General features: G+C 44.5%; 1 protein-coding gene across 1 annotated transcript in view; it reads left to right on the top strand.

The window, feature by feature from the left end:
- Positions 1–5,358: 5,358 nt before the first annotated feature.
- Positions 5,359–23,580, top strand: part of kctd16b (potassium channel tetramerization domain containing 16b) — a 77,565-nt gene continuing 59,343 nt past the window's right edge. Inside the window, exon 1 of the mRNA XM_053848160.1 lies at positions 5,359–6,701. Within this exon, the coding sequence (XP_053704135.1) occupies positions 5,888–6,701 (814 nt within the window). The 5' untranslated portion in view covers positions 5,359–5,887. The remainder of the gene's footprint in view (positions 6,702–23,580) is intronic.

Raw genomic sequence — 23,580 nt, 5'->3', positions numbered from 1 at the left:
AAGATAATTGAAAAGTGCCACGGACGGTAATTGAATTTAGGGCAACGTTTTCTGTCATGACTGACTTCTTTTATGAAGTCTGGCCTGTAATCCTGCTGTCACACTGAGCGCCAACGTGTGGATTACACTAATGAATTTACTTTAGTGAGGTTTTTTTTTTTCCCCCCAGAAAATGATAAAGCAACAAAATCCCTAATTCAGCACAAAATATAAATGGTATTTTCCCTGAATAATCATGCAAATGCAGCGACGAGCCTGTTCTCATTTCCCCGCAACACAGACAAGATTGCATTTCTTTCAATTAATCGAATTAAATGTTCCTCCAAACCCTCAGCTCCGCATGGATTAAATGAGCTGGCATCTGGTGCTCGACACTCACGTACTCTCCGGCTTGATTTCTCCGTCTGTGATGGAGCTAAATGCTTAATACAATCAGCAGCTGCACAGTTTTGCAGCAGATTTCCTCACCCTGAAAAACAAAAAAAAGCACCTGACAGCATCAGAAGAGCGCTGGGGGAAGTGTGAGCAGAGGAGGAGGTGAAGGGTCGAGGTCTAGGAAGAGTGAGGGATGATGGGGAGCGGAGGCAGGAGGCGTGTTCAGGATGCAGCAGATTGGTTTCCACTTCATTATGCTGAGTCAGGAGTGGAGAATTTCTGGAGATGATTGTGAGGAAATGATCACGTCCATGAACCGAGTGGTCACGCTATCAGGCCTTGTTCGAATGATGAATAAGTTGCTCTTCCAAAATGGAACGTCTCCCTCACATTGGAAGGTCGATGCGCTCCAGATGTCCGCGCCAGAATCGGAGAGCCACTGGAACCACGAGACATTACTTAAAATCCATGTAAAAAAAATCATTTTGCAAACAAGAAAAGGCTATTTTATTATGCGTTCAGTCACCCAGAAGACTGGGCGCCTCCACATGAACTCTCTCCATGGTGGTTCAATGGAATTGCACCAGGTGGGATTGAGAGAGCAGTTGGCCGAGCTCCGGTAGTGGGAGTCGTGGAATGAGGGAGGAAGAGTGGGAGTCGGCAGAGTCTGTGCTGATTTGATCGAAGTCTATCTGACTCAAGAAAAATGTGATCTGCACGACCACCAACCTCTGGATTATTTTAAGTGTTGTTGACCTCTCTGTTTTACCTGTTATGTTTTCTTCAAGGCTGTTGTGTATTTACTGACCTGACTTTCTGGGTGCAGCCGGGGTGAACTCTAACTGACTCTTCAGTTTGATGACATCATCACAGCTAAGTCGACCCTTCACTTAGCACAGGATCAGGATGAGGATCAGCTCCTCTAAAGGCGTGGGATGTTGCAGAGGAATTCCTGCCGAATGGAATGGTCTTTTGTGGTAGAAAAGAGAGCTGAGCTAAAAGACACTGACTCGTGGTTCCAAGCTTGGAGCGTTACATTTTCTGCTGTATTTCTCACTCTTGAATACGGATCGACATTTCTCCGGAGCAAAACCAGCCATGGAACCTTAAAGACTCCCACTATGGAAAGACCAGAGTCTGACTCATTGATCACAGTGGAATTCCATGTCTTGGGAGAGTCGATGTGCCCAACCATGTGGACGTGATGTTGCTAAGCACCGGCTCCTGCTCCATAGGAGGCCAGGAGGGAACAACGTGGGAGGAATGGACCGGTGTGCTGCCATGGTTGTCTCTCCTGAGGTCTGCTGATGCAGGGAAGTCCCCGCGCCTCTGCATTTCCTTCCACGACGGCCAAAGCTTTAGACAAGAAGAGAGAGCTTGCCATGTCCTCCATCAACATTCTGCTGGGAACATCTTCGATTGACAGACCTTTAAGAGGCCATGACAGGTCATCTAGAAACAGACAGTTGCGAAGGTTGAGAGAGTTGGTCATGTGACCGACAGACTCCACAGTGAGTCGTTCTATTTATAACCTACTATTGTAACATGTTTTTCAGTTGTGGAGCCATTCTTTGGAGAAACAAGCCGCTAATTCATACCTGCAACTAGTGATGGGCTGATGAGGCTTCATGAAACAGCAGCCTCATTTTCAGAGCCCACTAGGTGGAACTCTAGAATCCTTGCTTTTGAACAGCTATTTTATTTTTGAAACCTCACATTTTTGTTGTGACATTTTTGGTCCGACAGTGCCACCTATTGCAATCAAATACACTGTTTCATGAAGCCTCATCAGCCCGTCAGTACCTGCCACCTTCACAAGTCTGCACTGAGTGTTGCCATCTTGGTGACTTTGTCTCTGCGAAAAGCGACAATTTTTGCGGCTTGTTTGCATTTTGATATAAAGGATGTTTCACTGCTGTTTATTAATGACGATTCCTGAGTTTATTGTCTATTTTTATAGCTCAGTCAGTGTTTTAATGCCGTCCGTAGTGGCTTCATTTGCTTTTGTCTAGTGATGGGCTGATGAGGCTTCATGAAACAGAGGCCACTATGTTGCACTCTCTGGTCAGCATTTGCTTTTTGTTGCGATGCATTTTATTTGGTTAGTGTTTCGGTACCAGAAAATGTCAGCTCCATATGTGACTATAAACATTACCGTGGGGTGGGCTGAGGTGAGCTGAGTCGAGCTGTCTCAGAGAATTGGGCTGCAACTATCAGCCCGTGAAGGACGTGAGGAACACTAACTGGTCCTGTGAACTTGCCGCTCCGTGTTCTCGACCAGCCCTTCATGCCCACAGACAGGCTGACACCAGCACGCTCTCTGCTCACAAGCAACTTGACAGCTCTGCTTCCTTGTTTTGGACCACCGGAGCACCTCTGCCTCCTTGATGACTCCAAGACTCGCTGTTTATCTGACACAAGGAGTCGCTTGTGTTTGGCCGGCCGGGTCTGCTCCAGCTGCCAGAGCCTTCCGTGTTAAGTGGGCTTCCGGTTGAAGGCCAGGGTCTCTGGGGACCGGACCCAGTTTAGTCTGGCTCACTGTGAGGGATGAGGAGATTTTGGGAAAGCAGGAGGCATCATTTGGGTTACATTCATTTCTATTTTCTCACACTTGACCGAACAGCTAACAACCGTGGAGAGCAAAGACAATTCAGAGGAAGTTTATATTCACCACATTGAAGCACTCTGTCTCTTTATTCATTAACAGAGGAGAAGTTTTATGGATTTCTCCACATCGCAATTGTGATACTTGATCAGCCATGTTCCCGAAAAGCTGGCAGGAATTTACCAGCAGATGACGACTGTACCATAAAAGGGAAGTCCTGCCTGCTCCTGGGAGAACTCTAATGAAAGTTTGGAAGGAATTTGACACTAGATGTGACAGACACCTCCATCAAATCCATTCAGTAATGTTTCCTTTCTGATCTTCATCCTTTGACTGGTTTTGTCAGACCATCATAGCTGACTGGGTCAGCAGCATGGATCACCTGGTGGTACCTGCAGTTGATGTTTAAATTGAAGGTGAAGAGCCGCTCCACTGATCCAGGACCTGCTTTGGTGAGTGTCTTTCCAATGAATCCTAAAGACTCAACTAGTGCAGTAGCTGTGATGAATCCAGTTCATGTCTGATTCCGGGATCAGACACCGGTCTGATCTACTTCCTACCTCTGTCTCTGTCTCCAGTGATGATTCCCAAACTGCCCTCAATTCTGACGTGATCAGCTTCCTTTGTGAGAGTGCGCACAAAGTTGTCATGATTTGTACTGTCTTTCAGTAGAACAAGTCCTTTTGTAAAGTCCCGGCTCCTCCAGGGAGGTGGATGAATAATAAATGGGCTCGTGGTTGAGTTGGTGTTTGATCTCCAAATTTGAAAAGCTTTGTAAGGCCAAATTAATAAAACTTGAAAATCATAGCGGCCCTTGTCTTGAGCTGTGTGCGTGACAGCTTAAATGCCTTGAAGCCAAAAACTTCTTGTGGGACGGAGAGTCGGATTTCTTCAGCCCAAACGGGTCAAACTCGGTGCAAATCGTCCATCATCTGATCTGGAAATAGCAGGGAGCGGCGTGGTGGCTGCATGTATTTATGATGAAGCGACTGGCCTACTTCTGCGTGAGCGCTCAGGTCCGGGCCGAGCGCACCTCCTGCACCCGACTGTTCCCCTCTTACTGTCACTTCTCCCTGATAAGTGTCTGAGAACTCCTACGTGTCATGTTTAGGTACAACATGACAGAATATTATGGGAGAGCCAGTGATCTTTGAGGACAATATCCAACATTTTTACTTCACACTGTTGATATTTTCAACTGGCAGACATATAGAAGAGTAGTTTTAAAACTGTGTAATACAACAATTACCTGATTCTGCTTAGACATAACCAAGGGCAAAGAGGCAAGGAAACATTAATAAAAAAAAAGTATATTAGAAAAACTGATTTTGAAAAACCTAATGCTGAATGTCTTTACTGCTATAAATAACAATAATAACCATAATAATAACAGGGACTAATAAAGGACTTCTAATCTAATCCAATACTAATACTACTAATAATAATAATAAAATCTCAATAAATATTATTTAGATTCTTTTTCCATCTCAAGGCTTTTGAAATTCATATTTGGAATATGAACTATGCAAAGCTGAAACAACAATAGTACAGCAACTACATTTGTATTCTTGTAATCATTCTATGAAATCAAAATAAATTATGGTGGCAATAGTATTTTAGAAAATACAACTGAATATTTTACACAGGATTTATTTGTTTTAGATTCAGTAACTTTCTTATATTAAAGGAAAAAAAAACATAACTCAGAATCCTGACAAACAAGCAACTAATAAATAAGGGTTTCCCGAATTATTTTGAAAATTATATACATTGAAAAAAATGATGAAAAAATGGAAAAATATCTCATTAAAATAAATATTTTCATTCTACTGCAACTCTATAAAGATGCCAATAAAAACGTCAAAAACCGTTCTTCATATGAGGTAAAAACAAGTAAATATATTTCACGAGGTAAGTTGAAAATATGAAATGGAGGTTTATGTGTAGCAATTATGTTAAGTCGTTATATTTACCATAGAGTTGACGTTTAACTTTGAGTGTAGAGATGACGGTCCACACCAGTCTCAACTTCGCGTCCAAAACTAGAATCAGAAACTCGCGATGTATTTGTATAACATCTATCAACTGACAGAGGGGGGCGCCGTTGCTCATCTCACCCGGTTCGTCGCCCTTTTACTTTAAACTTGTAACTGAAAGACGCACATTTAAATATAAAACACATGTCAGTTGTGTATCGCCTCTGACACGTTGATGACTTTTGTTTGTGGAACAAATAGAAGTAGATGAGAGGAAATACGGAAGATGTGTGTGTGTGTGCGCGTGTGTGAGAGTGCGCGCGTGTGTGTGCGTGTGCCACCACAGAGGGGGCGGTACAAGAGGAAGGGCGAGAGAGGAGAAGTAAAGAGGGAAGAGAGTGTTTCAGCACCGCGGACAGCTCCGGGTGAACCACCAGCAGCAGCAGCAGCAGCAGCGCTGCCTCCGCTCAACATCCTGCGCGCTTGGATTTGGGAAACCGGTTTACTGGAGGAGTGAAGACGGATATTTCCTTTGGTAGCGGCCGGGACTACGAGAGACGTTTGCACGCGCAACCTCGGCCAAGTTTCAGGTGAATAGCAGACGCTCCGCTGCAGAAACCTCTGCCTCTGCTCCCAGGATCCTTCCAAAGTCCTTCTGCGGAGTTCAAAACTTGATTCTCGTTGGATCGTACCAAAGCGAGCGCTCGGTTCTCGTCCCGCGCAGGTGATGGAAGTCCCACCGGCGCTGACGCAAGCGCTCCAGATTTTTACGCGCTGATCTTTCCCTCCTGTTTCCTATCGAATCGAGCAGACCTCGCCTCAGCTCAGATGCCGGAGGCGATGGATCGATGACCTCTGTGCGATGAACTTGCAGAATCAGCGGGGACAACTCTGATTATTTCCAGGTAGACGCGGTGCGCGGTTCCTCACGATGGCGCTGAGCGCGAACTGTCGGACCAACAAAGAGCAGGTCCAGAACAGCTTCCCAGATGTGGTGGAGCTGAACGTCGGCGGGCAGGTTTACTACACGCGTCACGCAACTTTAGTGGGCTCCCCGAGCTCGCTGCTCGGCAAGTTGTTCTCCAAAAAGGACGCCTCCAACGATCTGGCCCGGGACCCTAAAGGTCGCTACTTCATCGACAGGGACGGCTTCCTCTTCCGGTACGTGTTGGACTACCTGCGGGACAGGCAGGTCGTCCTCCCGGACCACTTTCCGGAGAGGGGTCGGCTCAGGAAGGAGGCGGAGTACTTCCAGCTGCCCGACCTGGTGAAGCTCCTGAGCCCGGAGGAGCTCAAGCAGAGCCCGGACGACTACTTCCACAGCGACTATGAGGACGCGTCCCAAGGCAGCGACCACCGGCAGTGCCCCCCGCCCTCGCTGGTGCCGGCGGACCGGAAGAGCGGCTACATCACGGTGGGATACCGCGGGTCGTGCACGATGGGCCGCGAGAGTCAGAGCGACGCCAAGTTCCGGCGCGTGCCTCGGATACTCATCTGCGGACGCGTGGCCTTGGCCAAAGAAGTTTTTGGGGAGACCCTCAACGAGAGCCGGGACCCGAACAGGACCCCGGATCGCTACACCTCCCGTTTTTATCTGAAATTCAAGCACCTGGAGAGATCGTTCGACATGCTGTCCGAGTGCGGCTTCCAGATGGTCGCCTGCAACTCCTCGGTCACGGCCTCGTTTGTCAACCAGCACACGGACGACAAGGTCTGGTCCAGCTACACCGAATACGTCTTCTACCGTAAGTAACGCTTTGGGCCGGCCCCACCCATCAAGCAAACTAAGAAGCTTGCCGTGATCTGTCATGGTGAAATCTTCTGTAATTACACTTTTCTCCAGTCATCCTGAGCCGTACAGGTCCACAGATCCAGGAGATGTTCGTAATTGCAGCTCAGCTGAAGACAGTGTGTTTGGCTGCGACGTGGTTTGTGTCGCTATCAGAAGTCTGCTAGTGAAATGTGTCGTGAGTTGAGTTGGTGTGTTGGCGCTGGGGGCGTGCCCACTCAGCAGCTCCATGTCGAAGTGGAGGATATTATCTGACACCCCTTGTTGTTTTACCCAAGACTGAAATCCAGACTGTTTCAAGGTCCATTTATGGTCCAGTTGGACCTTATAAGTCAGGTCTCTGGTGACGCTTGTGTAGCAGCTTCCTGTACAGTTGGATGCGTGGTTGTTTTGGAGTTGCTGTGTGACACCTGGATACAAGCAGGATTTTGACACAGGGCATCTCAATGTCTGTATATATTCATGAGATACCATGAGATTTTGCCCAAAAACATTTGTATGAGTTTGAATGAGTTTGAATTTAATAATTCGAGTATTTTCAAAATGAGTTTTTTTACACATATAGTTTCACATTCCAATTATTCAAACAAATTTAATGTTTTTAAAATCTTTTCTAAGCTTCATAGCTGACCTTAAACTAATGGCCAACATGTGCTCAAACATAGAAGACTTTCAGTTATCATTCTGCTTCTTCTTCTTTTTCTTTCGGCTTCTCCCTTCAGTGGTGGCCACAGCGGACCACCTTCCTCCATCTCACCCTGTCCTCTGCTTCCTCTTCTCTCAAACCTACAAACCTCATGTCCTCCTTCACCACCTCCATCAATCTCCTCTTTGGCCTTCATCTCCACCTTCTGCCTGGCAGTTCCAACCTCAACATCTTCCTACCAATGTACTGGCTCTCTCTCCTCTGTACATGTCCAAACCATCTCCATCTAGCCTCTCTGACTTTGCCTCCTAAACACCTGAGCACATGTGCTGTTCCTCTGATCCTATCCATCCTGCTCACTCCCAGAGAGAAGCTCAGCATCTTCATCTCTGCTACCTCCAGCTCGGCCTCCAGTCTTTTCCTCAGTGCCACTGTTTCCAAACCATACAACATTGCTGGCCTCACCACTGTTTTACCTTTCATTCTTACGACACCCTTTTGTCACACATCACACCTGACACTTTACACCAATGATTCCACCCTGCCTGCACCTGCTTCTTCACCTCTTTCTCACACTCTCCATTGCCCTGGGGAGTTGAGCCTCAGTACTTCAAATCCTCCACCTTCATTATCTCTGCGTCCTGTAACAGTTATCATTCAATAAAAAAGCCATATAAATATGAAAAGATATTTAAAATATTGCTGATGAAGCAAATGTTCTTGCTCAGTAATTTGCATGAAAACACTTGTTGGATTTAAACACGTATGTGTATTAAAAGTTAAAAAAGGAAAATATGACAAAAAATGAAAAATAAAAAAAGGGCAGCAAAAACGAAAAATAAAAAAGAGAAGTGATATAAACTTGAATGTAAAAGCTGAAGCTTAACCCTCCCCAAAATAGAAATAAGTGATAAATAAATAATACAAAAATGTAAAAGATATAATTATATACAAACAAGCACATAACTCAAACAAAAAAAAAATCATGATTAAAAAACAAAACAAAAAACAAATGAAGACAAAAAAAGACACAAGATCCCGATAAATATGAAGAAAACATCCATCTCCTGCGTCAATGAAAGGAAAATGCATAAAACACAGAAGACAGTAAACAGAACTTCCTCATGAAACTTTGTCAGTCGCATCAAAGTTTTATCTTCCGCAATGATGTGGCACTAATCATCCTCCGTACGGCTGCGCTCACCTGTTCTAACCTCCTGCTGCTCAGGTAGTTGAATCAGAACCAGGAGACGTAACTGGGTCAAATCCCACAAGTTCTTTTTCTTCCTGAAATCAAACCCAAACATCTCCGTCGCTGTACTTCCTCCTCGCGGCCTCCCCACTTACAGCAGGTTGCAACACTCGGCTTCTCCTCCAAAAACGCTTTCACTGCACGTGAATAACTCGCCGCCGTCTTTAGAGCCGCGATTTGTCAATCTCCCGCTTCTCCTTATCAGGCAGCAATTTTCTCCTCCACCTCCTCCCTCCTTTCATCCATCTTATCCTTTCTATTTCCGTCCTGCCTCCTCCCAAATCTCTGCTGCCGAGAAGAGACATCATCGAAACTTTGTTGATGTTTTTGTTATCCTGGATTCAAAGTAGTCGGCCGCAACATTATGACCACCTGTCAACACAGATTGTTCAGGACTCAGTTTCTGAGATTGTTTCTCTGACTACATAGCTGCTCTCACTTCTGTCCTATGTAGCTCTTGCTTTCCACCCTGCCTGCACTCTCTTCTTCACCCTTCATATCTGGGTGATTTACCCTACCCACGAGCTTCACTCTTCTTCCTGCCTCCTTCTTTTACTCCTTCTTTTATCTCCTCCTTTCTCCAGCTTCCCCTTACTCACACTACAAACTACTTTATCGTCTGCAAACATCATCATCTCACAGATCCTCAAGGCGAGCCTCTTCTCTCCGTCCATCATCATCCTCATTTTCCAGCAACAAACGCGCTCGTCCTCATCTTCATTTCGCCGTGACAACTGCCAAACAAACCCACCATTGTCTTCTCTCCTTCACACTCCATGTTCCAGCGCTCACACACTTTGCCAAGTACATGCTGAAATTTATGAAACACTTGCAAACAACACTAGACCGTTATTTGGGTCATAACTGCCGTTACCATGGCAACTCACACTCCAACAACTTGTGGAAAATCTATTTCTCACCGAACCCACAATCCCAAAAGAAAATGACTTTGCTGCATGATTGTGACGGAACAATGAGGAATTATAGTCTGAAAGGGAAGTTGCCGACGGCGGCCACGGAGGTTCTCGGGGCGACAACATTTGACACACCTGTTATTATAGATAACAGAGCTTCTCTTTTCTTTAATGTTTTTCTTTGGCATGTTAGTTGAATGTAGGGTTTAAGAGTATAACGTGACCTTGTTTGTTTCAGGATTGGCACTGATGGTTTGCTCTGATATTTCAACTCTCTGTGCACAAGCCGCTCATATACAAGATCAACACACTCTCCATAACAATCATCTGACATTACTGACCAAAAAAAAGGCTACTTTTCTGATGAAATGTGTTGTTTTAGGGTGAGTGAAGGGGGTTTTACTGATTCTAAGTCATTGTTTATGGGTAAAACATCCAACATCGCGGTACATTTTTACATATTTGGAAGTATAAAATATGATAGAAATGTATCTCAATAGTGACAACTGATGAGGCTTCATGAAACACTGCCCTCATTTTCAGTGGCCACTAGGTGCCACTCTCTGCTCTAAAATCATTGTTTTGGAACAGCTACTTCAATAAAACCTCACGGCATTTCTAAACAGACAGCTCCACCTACTGAACTCTGAAAATAAGTGAAGCTTCATGAAGCCTCATCAGCTTGTCACTATATCTCAGCAAAACACAAGGAGAGTTCGGTGCTGCAGGCAAGTGTCTTGCAGCGGTGTGGTCAGCAGACTCTGTTAGTCTTTGTGCTTTTTCCTGGTCCTTAAAATTATTATTTTCTATGGAACTTTACTTACTGTTAAAGGACTCCAAGAGCAAGCAAAAGTCCTTCGACGGCCTTCGAAATGCTTCAGGGGAACTCCTTGGTTGCTTTGGCTGCTTGACCTTCTTGCCTGGTTGCAGGGGTCAGACTCCTTTTTTCTGTTTTTTTTTTAAATACTTCAAAGCCTTTTGACCTTAAATTTAATCTCTTCAATAAAGTTATCTATTAAAATCACCATTTACGAATCGATGTTAAGACTAGGGAGCCCCCTAGTGGCCGTGGCAATGATGAGGATTTGCAATGCACCTCGTGGTGCAGGCTGCCTCCTGAGCAAGTGACAAATATAACTTTTATTGTCTGCAGTTATCTTTTATCATCCAGTTTCGATGTAGCCCATTAATGGTGACGTCGCCCCCCCCATCCCTCCCACACGTCCCGCCTCCTGTCACCTTCCTCTCCTCCATCTCCATGATTGTTTATTTACCTTCACCCTTCCACATCCATCTTTCCGCGCGTTGCGTTGGAGCTCATGCGTCTCCTCTGGCTGCCATTGCCTCGGCAGTCTCTGCATCATCGAGTTGCCTATCGACGCCATCTGCCCTTTTTCATCAGGCTGTCAAGCACCCGTGCTCCATCACGACCTGCCGAGTCTGATACGGAGGCATCAAGGCTTCAGGTTCTAGTCTCTGTCAAAGCATCCAGCGATTGAAAACACGCCAACATGAGGAGGTCCATGTTCCACTCAGAAATGAACCTTTTATTAACTGATCAGTTTTGTCTTCCTCCTAAAAATCTGGTATATTGTCTTGATGTTTTTGATTCTTTTTTTTTACATGGTTTCATTATAGTATTTACTTTTTTTTTTTTTAATTATAGTTAATTCTTTGCTAAACAGTGTATTCCATTGAACCTTTTTTTAGGCTTCCGTCCATTTTTATTTTCATTTATTCATGTACCAAACATGATGGGTCTTTTAGTAATAACTAACTTACACAACTTTTATAACAATTTTTCTGTTTCAATAAAACAATCTTTATTATTCTGCACCTTTTTATTCTTATTGTTAAAGATTAAAGAGTAAAAAAAAAGTAAGAATTGGCGAGATGGAAATGAACTAAAGTTCATGGAAAATTTTCAATAGTTTGCTTAAAATGTTCTTGTTTATTTAAGTTATTGAAGCACAGTTATTGAGCTAAATATGACAACATTGCAATATTTACATGAATTTAATCAAATTAATTTTATAATTTAATTATCATTTTATGTTCATATAGTTAAATATTTATTTTCATTCCAATAGTATTTTTTCATTACTTTTTTTTTCCTGAATAGACTAGTTTCAAAGAATATTTAGTGGATATTTTTGGAAACACTTTACACTTGTTTGTGTCACCTGATAAAAATAAGATAATGAAAGTACCCTTTAATGTGGAACAGCAGGAAAGCAGAAGTGGAAAGTGAAATCGAGCCTGGTTGAGTATCAATTTTTCGGCTGCCTGGATGTTGATGTGTATTTCGCCTGTAGTTTTGGATCCCTACTCTGCAGCAGTGTTGTGAACCAGGCTGACCTTCCGTCAGCCTCTGTCAGCGCGAGCTCCAGGGCGACGCGTTTGACGCGAGACACACTGGAGAGCTCACATCTGCCCGTGTTAAAAGTTGCCCCGTCACGTCGGGCCGACTCGCCACTGGCTGCGATTGTGATAATAATGGTTCGATGAATCCAGCGAGACGCTGCTGACGGAGGATTTATTCGCTCCAATCCAGCACTAACGGTTGTTTTGGACGGCCGTAAATAAACGGCTGCTTCAGACTGTGACCCTGAGGCTGGTGCGGCAAACGTGTTCTGGCAGGTGAGAAGCGAAGGGGTTAAAGAGATGCTCTTTGTGACCTGCATTTGCAAAGCCGCTGGCGGAACACATCAGAGCCGGGACACGCTCTCCACCGTGGGTGCACGCGCCCCGTCTCCCGGCCCAGCGGCTGACAGCGGTGGCAGCGCCGCTCCCACGCTGCATTGCTGCAGGAAGTGATTAGCCGGAGAGCAGACAGGCCGTGACAGCTCCGAGGAGAGTCTTGATAGGGACAGCTGCTACCCGGCCCTCCGCTCCACCGGGGAGGACGGCACCTGAATTCTGGATTATTCAGCTTATAGCCGACGGAAGAGAGCAGCAGTCAACGCTCCTTTTCAGCCTCAGCACTTCTATTTTTAAAAATGTAGCTCATAAATCAAACCATTTTTGCATGAAAGTACTTATGTAAATGGTCACTTGAGTTGACAGCGCAGGTGAGAAGGACGTATATTAAGCTGATTTCTAGGTTCTTTGTCGACTCAGTATTCTTCTCTCAACTCAAGCACATGATTATTCATCTCAAGAGAGATTTTAAAAGCGAAAAATTCTGTATTCCGTCTACTGAAATTGATCATATTAAACAGAAAAGGGTCACGATTAAAATAAAATAAGCAGTTAGCCGCATAAATACCAAAATATTCTGGAATAAAATTCACATTTTTCTGTCTCTGTTCTCTATTAGAGTCTGGGGTGCACTAGCATGGAAATCCAATATGGCCGCTGCCAGACTTGTTTCTTACTTCTCTGCTGACGGAGCAACAGGTCTTAAATATCTCATATCATTAAACGTTTTCACAGTCAATATTTCGCAACAGCAGAGCATAAAAATGCACCGCAGTGTGTAGTTGTGTTGTGATGAATTAGTCATAAGAGGACAACATGGAGGACGGCTGAGAGGCGAGAAGGTCATGTGGAAAAATATGGGCCCTTCTCACTTCGCCTCCCCTCCCCTTGACCTTCTCCTCCGGAGGCTTAGTGCATCTACGTAGTGTAGATTCCTCTAATCCTCTGGCTCTGGAGAATACAGCAGGATCTCCAGGAGAGAGGCAGGCGGGGTGGTGCGGCGGGAGGGTGGGGGGGGGCTCCCTAAGCCCTCACTAGTGACTCGCTCCTCCGCCAGCTCTCCTCCCGCGGGACTCTCCTCCTGTTGTGGTGGAATGAAGTTCTCTGCGCTGGTCGTAACGGCGGAGGGTGAAGTTCATGGAAAGCCGCCTGACGCGAAGGTCCAGATTGGCGGGAAACGCGATGTGAGGGATTCAAGTGGCTAATTGCGTTTTCTAATTATAAAAACAGATGTTTCCTCTGTGGGAGTGTTGGTCATGGTTCACGTCGTCTCGCCAATTATCTAACTTCCCTCCACAGCAGCGGAGTTTTGCACCGAGACGCGATGGTGAATGGGATGTTGAATGGCAGACTTGCTTTCAGAAATAGCCGGGTCACGACCAGACGTGTGTCTCAGCAGCTAACAGGCGCTTGGTCTGGCTCCAGCTGGAGGCAGCACTGGGCCAATCCTGTGCTGCGCTGAAATGTGCCGCCTGACGCTCGTGCTCCTCCGCCACTAACCATGCAGATGATTGATACAAGTACATGTTTCATCAGTTGAGCTTCTTCTACTTTTGGTTGCTAAAAATAAAGCAAATAAATAACAAAAAACCTCTTGAACCTCAATAGTACTTGAAAGCAACAAAAAATAAATTGCTGTGAAAAAAAAAAACGTATATAACAGAAGAAAAAAACAAAACAAAATGAGTGGAAAAAAATATAAAATAAATAAATAGAAAACAAAGAAAGAAAACAAATATGTAAATGAATAAATAAATACTGAGAAAAAAGAAAAAAGAAGAGAGAAGAAAAAAATGCCCATGCGAACTAATGGACACAATAACACATGACATGAAGTCTTAAAATCTCAATAGTGTAAAATAAATGAAGAATAAATTGCAATAAAAAATTGAAACGAAAAGAGGGAGAAAAGACATAGAAGAAATAAAAGAAAGAAAAAAATAGACAAATATCAAACACATTTTGAAAAGAAAAAAAAATCAATAGTATAAATAGTAAAATAACAACAGTGGTATTTAAAAACAGTAAATAAAAAGCTTTTATAAAATAAATAGCTTTTTTTCAGTAGCATAAAAATGTAAATAATAATAATAAAATAAAACAGAGTGTCTATCATTACCTCACAAATAAGAATATTCCTGAAGAAGCGACACCACCCGACAGCTGGCCGGGGTCAAAGGTCACACTTTTCAGAAGCAAGTGAATCGATGCGTGTGGGTTATTGATGGCAGGCGCTTTGGTGGTCAGTGACGCAGACTGTGATCATCACCAGCGATGATGCATGGTTCCGATCAGCGTCGGCCATGCTGGAGCCATAATCAACTTTCCCGTGACCTTGATCGTAACGCTCATTATTCATCATCAGCGTGATGGATACGGTTTCATGAAGCCAGTGAGGGAGTTTCGTCCGACGCTTCCCAGTTTAGCGCTCACGAGTCGAAGGGTGGCGAGAAGTTCCTGAGCCATACAGCAGCTGAAGCGTGATTTTTTCCCCCTGTTTCCGCTGCTAGTAAAAGCTGCAGTGAAGACAGAAGTAAGCAAGTGTGAGGAAGGCACGTCTGGCTCTCCACTCCACCTGCCACTTCTCACGCTCCGACTGAACATCTGGCTGCCAGTCACACCATTCATTCTCCAAACTTCATGACGAAACTTCTCACTTTGGTCGTGTTTCGGATTGTTTCCAATTCCTCCGAGTCTCATTAAAACGTCCATTGTCACTCCGGCGGCGGCGGCGTGATGGAGTGTTTGGTCACGCTGCAGTAGTTCCCTCCTGCTTCCTGTGTCACCGCCGTTTCATTTGCAAGTGGTAATAAAGTCTTTACGTCCATTAAGAAACCTCCGGGCTCTAATGTAGCAACTCCAGTGGAGAAATGCCCAAAGCACCAGTGGTTACCTGAGAGAGAAAAGAGCGCTTCTTATGATCTCAGTTATCTGTGAGGTTGAGCAGTTGGAGGCCAGACGCAGCCGGTGATAACATTAAATGAAGATTGCGGATAATAATGTAAGAGGCAGTTGCGTAACTGCTGTATGAACAGACCTGAGAAAGTGCTGTGATGTTTGCTGATACAAAAGAATGACGGCTATAAACTCAGACACCATTGCTGAATTGACCTGAGCTAAAGGTGCGTCCCACTTGTCCTCATCATTGAGAAGTCATTTGTATTCACAGCACCATTTGTTTTGGCTTTGCGACTTAAGACACCCATCCATTGTCTTCCTCGTATCGAGGGTTACGACTGCCGTACAGAGGAGCAGACTTCCTGCATGGTGACTGGGTCCACCCCAGGATCTCCTCCCAAAATGCCACTTCACTTGACTTCTCTCGACATGAGAGAGATACTTCAAATCTGTCCTGGATGACTGCGCTTCTATCTTCATGAAAGAATCCAGAAGAATTAAAGAATAAAATGACACAAGAAAACTAAACAAACTTGACAGTAAGAATAAGAATGAAAGAAAAACAGACAACAAACCAAACGTCGCAAACTAATGGACAAAGCGATGCTTAACAAAACAATATAATATTCATACATGATACATGAAACTGAAATTCCATTATTAAGAGAACAAAATCTAAAATCCAAAGAAAAATATTTCTCACCCTAAGAGATAACAAGATATAAATATCAAAATTATAAATAGATGTGATGTGACAGTAAAATTGGAGAATAAATTGCTGAAAAAAAAACATAAAACACATGATAAATAAGTTAAAATACTAAAATAAAACTGACCTGTTAAGGCTGAGGAACCAGTGTTGGACTAGGAGGAGCTGATCCAAGTGTAAAGCGAAAAGGAAATTGCATCAAAATAGCATTATGAATGACATTATTAAACAAAAAAGGGTAATCGTTTTTAAATCCAGTCATAAAAATGAAAAAAAAGAGTAAACAAACAATATGCTTAACAGCATAGCATCACATCCACATCGAGAGGAACCAGCTGAGGTGGCTCGGGCATCTGCTCCGGATGCCCCCTGGACGCCTCCCTGGGGAGGTGTTCCGGGCATGTCCTACCAGGAGGAGACCCCGGGGAAGACCCAGGACTCGCTGGAGAGATGGTGTCTCCAGTCTGGCCTGGGAACACCTCGGGATCCCCCGGGAAGAGCTGAAGGAGGTGAAGGTGAAGGCTAACAGCAGAACATTCAAAGCATTAGTGGCCACTCTTGTGTAGATTAAACCTTTCTTTAAGCTACATTGAGAACAAGTGCAAAATGTGTGATTAATTCACCATTAATCTCAAGTTAACTCAGCTTCAGTGCGATTAATGTAGATTAAAAAATAATCTATAACACTAAACAAAACTAAAGAAAACTGCCGTGGTGACAGCTTTATTATATATTCTGTGACATGGAACGACTGTCTTAGAGAAAAAATAAAAATAGTCCCAGTGAAATGGTTCGTGTTTCAGGGACGTGTGCGACTGAGATCAAGGGAGGCGAAGAAGCGAGTGCACGTATAGACGACAAAGAGACGTGGAGTAGTTAGAAAGTTAGAAAAGCCAGGTGGTTTGGAGAGGAGAGACAGAGGTGGAAGAAGAGAAGAACAACTAGTGAAGGCCATGGTGTGTGACGGTAGGGACCAAACTAGGATCAAGGCTGAGGTGGAGGACTTGCTGCCGAAAGAAAAAAGATCTGAAGGGTGTAAAGTCATTTTGACTTAGTGTAACAGGAGACAGCGTGTGCCAGCAAACACAGCAGAGATCATCAAACCTTCCGTTCACTTCTGGGAGGTAAATTTATATGAACAGCTCGCTGATGAAAAATGACTCTCATTAGAGGAAAGATTATGGATCAGACTTCACACCGACACCAGCTCGCCGATGTTTGCAGTCTATCTAATTGCTGCTTTGAATCATTTCGGCCCGTTTATGTAAAGTGGGCGGACGAGAGATTTAATTCGCACAACCTGTATTTCTCTGATGGATGTCCTCAATTTCTCCAGAAGAGTTATACGCCGGGAAACGCTGGGTGGGTGTGTAAATCTGCTCACGCAGTCTGAAATGACTGAATCCTTCCCTCCAGTGTGAGCGCAAACATTCTCGGAATTGTTATTGAATGTTAGCAGAAGCATTGGTTTCTGTTCGACCCGGTTTGACTTGCTGCACCCGGGACTTGAGCTGTCAAGAAATGAATAAACAGAGTTTGAGCGACGCGACACTGAGCCGATAAGCTGACGTAAAGATGCAAGGTCAGAAAGATAAGCTCGTTTTTTTCTTAGTGTGCGACAATTATCAAGTTTAACACGATGAAAAACAGAAATAGACAAAGAGAAAATATACTTCCATAAGCTACTGAGCTAGCTGTCAACATGGTTCTGCCCGAGAAACTTGGAATCAGGAGCCAACTATATTATTTCTCTCTTTTGTTTTGCTCTTCAACATTCTGAGGCTTTTTAGGCTGAACACTTTACCTGCAGCACCAGAGTTAGAGTTAGGGTTAGCCCACGCTAAGCTGAGAGACAAGCCAGGTAAAACTGTGTGGCGCTGCATTGGAACCTGTGCCAGTTGACCCTTAAAGACAACCAAGAAATATCAACCTTTGTATCCTCGACCTTGTTTTCGACACCTTCTAAAGGTGCCAGAATTACTTGCTGGTCATGTAAAAAAGTTAAAATAAAAGAGGTGAACCCAATTCTAACTGGTCCCACACTTCTGAGTGGGTCCCCATAAGCCTCACTCCCATACAAGCGTGCTCAGGATTTATTTTCTCTAGAAAACGACGCCCTCACCAAGACAACCAAGATGTAGGGACCTGGGTTCACCTTGGCCATTGCACGGTCCCTCATTCTGGAACACCATACCTAGTCGGTTATCCAACCTTGTCATTCAAGAGAAGACAAGTGAGTGCTAGATGCGCAAATTTATGGCCTTGTCTTCATGCGAGGGATCAAGAGGGTCTCCCTGTGGTACCATTCCCCTTATAAACAAACCCCTAGTCTGTGCCTGAGCCAGCACTTTTCCTGGGTAAGGAACCTCAAGGCTCCAATTGAGTCAATACATCCTTGTCAGCGAGCAAACAATGATAACTTGGCATGGAACTGCGGCCTTCTAACCCCACCTGGGGCGTCTACTGGTTTGGTTTGGGAGCAAGATCCCGAAGGTGGGAAGATCTCAAATGGACTCAGATGTGTGGCACTCTGAGTCTACCATAGGTGAGACCCACTTTCCACCCAGGAGTGATTCTTTAACCCACAGCAGGTCGCCCTCTGGTGCGTACCAGCGCCTCATATATGTTCCAGCCAAGATAAGGTATTACTTTCCTGCGCAGTGAATCAAAGTGAGAAGAAGCAGATTTGTGACTCACACTGAACTCTATTATCAAGGCAAAGATGCAATTTGCTTATAAATGACATTAGCTTAAAAAGTAATTCACTGCTGAGCTCGTAGCAATCACACTTAATTTTTGTTTGTGTTGTATTTACCACATGCAGATGACGATGCGTTTCCTTTATCCAAATGGAAATGACACATTCCACTTCACCACAGGAGGACAGGGAGGAAAAACATATTGTAATTGGTGCTTATGACAAAGTTAGGGGGAGACATGCTAGCGTGCCGTGTTGCAGCGAAACACTGAATTACTGGAGTATAATTTCTGTGTTTGTGGTAGAAACAGACGCTTAGGCATAGTGATGATGATTTATGGAAAACAGAGCAAGCGCTGTTATCGTGTCCCTCCTGCGCTGCTGTTTCACGCTTTAATGAATTATTGAGTGCGTCTTGCAGAGAAGTGTGTTGTCGCCTCACTGTTTGTGTCTTTCCTGAGCCCCTTAATACGCACAACCTGGATGCCAGCGTCCTGAGCGCACGCCTATGTATCAACAACAGGTCGATGATTTTGGATCTCCGTGGGGGACCGGAGGAGACGCTTCAGTGGGTGGGGGGATGCTATAGGAGCATTGGGACACGCTCAAAGATTACCCTGGCAAAAGCTAGCGACGGATTAGCGAGTGTTGTGTGTCTTTCTGTTGCAACAAAAAAGCAACTCCGCTGAATGAACTGTACAAAAACCTGATTAGCATAGCCACATTTCTCTGGGAGCTAGCACGTTGTGTGAAGGGTGGGTCGATATCAGGGTCCTACAATCTAAAAAGAATGTCTCAAAATGTAGAAATAGGATCCTAGAAGCGCAGGGTAAAATTGCTACTTATTTCTGAAGGGCAAGTTGTGCGTCTTGATGAGGAGTTGAGATGAGTGAGTTGGTTCATCCTTTAGTGTTGAGCTAAAGATGTTAAGTACTGATGCTCACTAAGTAGATTTGACACAGCTGTGTTTCCTGATGCCGTCGCTGGCGTGTCACCAGGCTGTCTCACATGTCTTCATCTGAACATGTGAGAGTGGTTGGTTGAGGGGACACTTCCTCACTCCCATGCTGCAAGATATTGACATAAGCACATGATCCGCCTTCCATGGCATATCCTGATGCCATGTGCAGTGCGTCGCATAAACATGGGGGTTGAGGTCAGACATGGGATGGGTGGCGCTTTTTTTTTTCGTTCCCCGATGGAGCCTATGCGTGACTTCTGCGTCAGCTATATACGCAAGCGTCCACTTGACGACAGTTAACATGAGACGCTGCAAGAGTGCGCATTCGTTGGCTTGTCTTCGGAAAACGTTTTATTGGCTCACAGGATATTCTTAATTCTCAGTGAAATACCAGGTACTATTCCTTCCTCCACGATTGAGGGTAGTTTAGACAGTGAATCTCCGAGTGGAGCAGAATTCCCTATTTAGGACAGGGACTCCCGTGACAAGGCACAGCACATGGGTCTTTTATTTGACATTCCTCTGGATGGCGACTGAGTCTTTTGAGTAGCTTTACCTTCCTTGAATTGCTACGAGAACGTGATGTACGGGTTAAGGCAACCCTTTTGAACAGGCGCCATGTGTCCAGATGGATTGTGCCCATGGTAAAGTCCAAGGAGTGTCATGCGGGACCCCATCCTCAGTCAACTTAAACAGAACTGTCATGTTTTCTCTAGGAGTCTGACCCAAGTGTTTAATCGTTACCTGTGTACAGAAGGCTCAGAACAATGAGAGTAGGTTTGACAGAGTTTAATACAGACTTACGATAAATAATAGAATTAAGAATCGAAGGAGTGGACACCAGAAGTGCAGCGAGGAAGACAAACACGACAAACTCACAAGGCCCAAACAACAAACTATCAAGGAAAAAACAAAAGGTGAGTTACACAAAACACTCACACACAATCGTAGATAGCAGTAAGATTAACAGAAAACGAAGCGAGGAGAACAACAGAGTGGGAGATGGTAAAAAGAACAAGCTTGCACCAACAAGAAACAATCAAACATAATGGAAGCCATGAAAGGTAGAGTTTTATCATTGGAACGCGGAGTAACCATCTGGCAACACGAACTGGCACCGAGGTGTAGATATACAGCTAGGCTCATTAGCTGAACAGGAATCAGCCGCGTTGCGAAGGAAGCTGGAGGGAGACAAACAGGAAACAGAAACACAACAAACGGAGAAAACGCCAAAATAAAAGAACAAAAACGAACACAACAAGAACAGGTCAGTCGAGGTCTGCCTCTAGTGTTGAGAAACATATGAAGGGGAATGGCGTGACAAGGGAAGAGGCACAGGAGGCCGATTTGCTGAGGCACCTTCTGATGAGGAATGGTGAAAGGGGAGGTTTCCTCATTCAATAATGATGCAGCAAAACATCGAGATATTCTAGATTCAATTGAACATCCTCACTCAGGCGAAGAAATGTCTCTAGTTCCATACTGCTAGTCACTAGGGGTCCAAACCAAGTAGCAAGGGATGAATGCCGTATAAGTCTGAGAGCCAGAATTAGTCCCAGTCCATGGGTAAAACTAGTCCCACCTGCAAAGCTTGTTCTTGAGTATCAGCGTTCGACCTTCAACCAAACCTGATAAGAAAACATTTACCACACAGCTTGTTAGTTTTTTGGCAAAGAAAAAAAAGAGTTCTGTTCCAAACCAAGATCAGCACATGCAAATAGACGCAAACACACAAGCATCAAATAGTGTTTGCGTAAGAGTTTTCCTGCGAACTAGAGTCATTTATTGGGCTTATCCGTTAATACCTTGTGTTCTCTGAGGACTGTGTTTTGTTTGATTTGTGAGTCCCAGTGTGCTTTAGCGATCGGTAGCATTGTGTTTGCACAGCAACACTTGCAGCATCCCAACGACGGGACGCTCTTCCCCTCATGGGCCCACGGGGTGATTGTTAGGGGAGTAACTACCATGGAGCACGCAAACAATGATGATCACCCATCCGAGATAAGACTTCTTAGCGCAGACAATTATCCGTCTGGTTTTAATATTTAGCATAAATGAGTTGACGAGAGTGAGCTGAGGACAATATCAGTGTTTGTGTCAAGATCCTTGATTCCGTTTGAGGTCACATGCAGCGTGAGCGCTTCCTCTCACGTTTATAGTCGGAGAATGAAAGAGAGGAGTTCAAGCAATTCGCCACAAACACACAAAGGTTTTTGGCTCACTGGCAACGTGTAAATACACTGGATCGGACTCCACACGTGGGTTGGAAAAATGGCTGTTCCTCTCCTGCTTTTCTGATCTCACCTTCCTGTCCTGGATCTGCTGCCGCTGCTCCGAGCGATTGATTCCCTGCCAGTTGTGTGGATCAGAAACCGTTTTAAGCTTCAAGGATTTTTTTTTTTTTTTTTCGTGGGGATGTGTTGATGCAGTGCTACGCTAGCTGCGGATGCTTCCCATGGCTGTTCGGTTTGAGTCTGTTAGAGTGGAAAATGCAGGGAAATGAATGGGCTTTTTGATTGCTCTTGAGGGGGTTTGATGTTTCCTTATACTCTGTTAGAATACAGAAAACTTGACGAATCAATTCCGCATCAATAAAGTTCTAACCTCAGACACAGCTGCCCTCACCACCAACTGCTCCCCTCGGGATACTTAAACGGTTCCAGGCTAAATGAGATTTGTGTCTCTCCCCCTTCAGGGTGTTGTGGGTCTGTCCGATCGGTCGGACATGACCGGAATACCTCCGGGTTCTCGCTGTCCAGCTGGCATCCTGATTCGATCACCCGTCCTCAGAGCTCTTTCGGTGGTGGACAAACACGAGCGGGACTCTTCTGCTCAGAGACATTTCCGTCACGAGAGACTCCGCGGCTGCACGTGATACACGTTTGGTCCAGTTGTTCGGGTAATTGGAGGGTTTGCAGAAGAGAAGCAGACAGCGGGTGAAGTCGACTGTGCGTACTGAAGCGGGTTCAGGATGATGATAAGACGTCCGGGCCAGTGGAAATGGAGCCGCAGTCATGCCATAATAATAATACGATTCTGTTTATGGGCTTGTGTTTTCTTGATAGTGATGCACAACCCAGCCAAGTTTCAGGCTTAGAGATGAGATGAGTAGCCAGAGCTAACCTCAACATCATGAAAGCACTCGCTTCTTTAAATACCTCTTAAATAATGCGACCGGATCAGTGGGTTTGGAGACACGTGGATGGGGTTACGGTGTGAGAGGGGGATCCATCATGGCGGCGTGAGTGATGTGGCACGAGTGGGCGTGAGCTCTAATGTGAATGGATGCCACTCGTGAACTGCAGCAGCCAAGTGGAGTGATGACTTTGTGCATTCAAGCTCAGCGGACGACTTCCAGTGATCGACTTGGTTACGCTGTGATGAATGCCGCCTCATTTTATAGTCGGGTGACGTGCCGCCGCTGCCGCCGGGGGCCACTGCCACGCGGCACAATACCGTCACATTGAAATGCGTTTTCTTGTAAATGACAGCAAATTCATTGCTGTGTTGTTGTCGAGTCAAAATATGTTGGGTTCAGGTCGTTTATCTGGTGTGAAGCCAGATGTGAGTGTGACTCAGTCAGGATGAGGACTTTCCTTCCTGCAACGTGACAAGAATGTATTCATCCATCCCCGCACTCATATTTCAGTCACTTTTAATATAGTTCAATTTCCAGTCTTAACTGTCATTTTTAAACGCATTTCCTCCGCAAATAAATACACTTCACTTTAAAAATGTTTCTAGTATATTAAATGTATAATGTTTCTGTTTATTTTCCCATATTTTTATACAGATATTTTTCCTGTATATATAGTCTTTCGTTCGATCAATATTTGATATTTTATGCAGGTAGCTAATCACACGTATTCCTCCCTGTTTCAGTGTACGTATATTATTACTCACATTATTAGCAGAATGTAGAAATATTATTTAGTCTAGATTTTTTTCTTTTGAGCACTTTCTCATTTATTTTATTATGTTATGTGTATATACTTTTTTTTTTTTACATTATATTAAAAAATATAATGATATAATCATATTCCCCTCCACATTATCC

This window comes from Synchiropus splendidus, chromosome 17 (genome assembly GCF_027744825.2).
Source record: "Synchiropus splendidus isolate RoL2022-P1 chromosome 17, RoL_Sspl_1.0, whole genome shotgun sequence".
NCBI classification, from domain to species: Eukaryota; Metazoa; Chordata; class Actinopteri; order Syngnathiformes; family Callionymidae; genus Synchiropus; species Synchiropus splendidus.
This window is presented reverse-complemented; position numbering and strand designations above follow the sequence as displayed.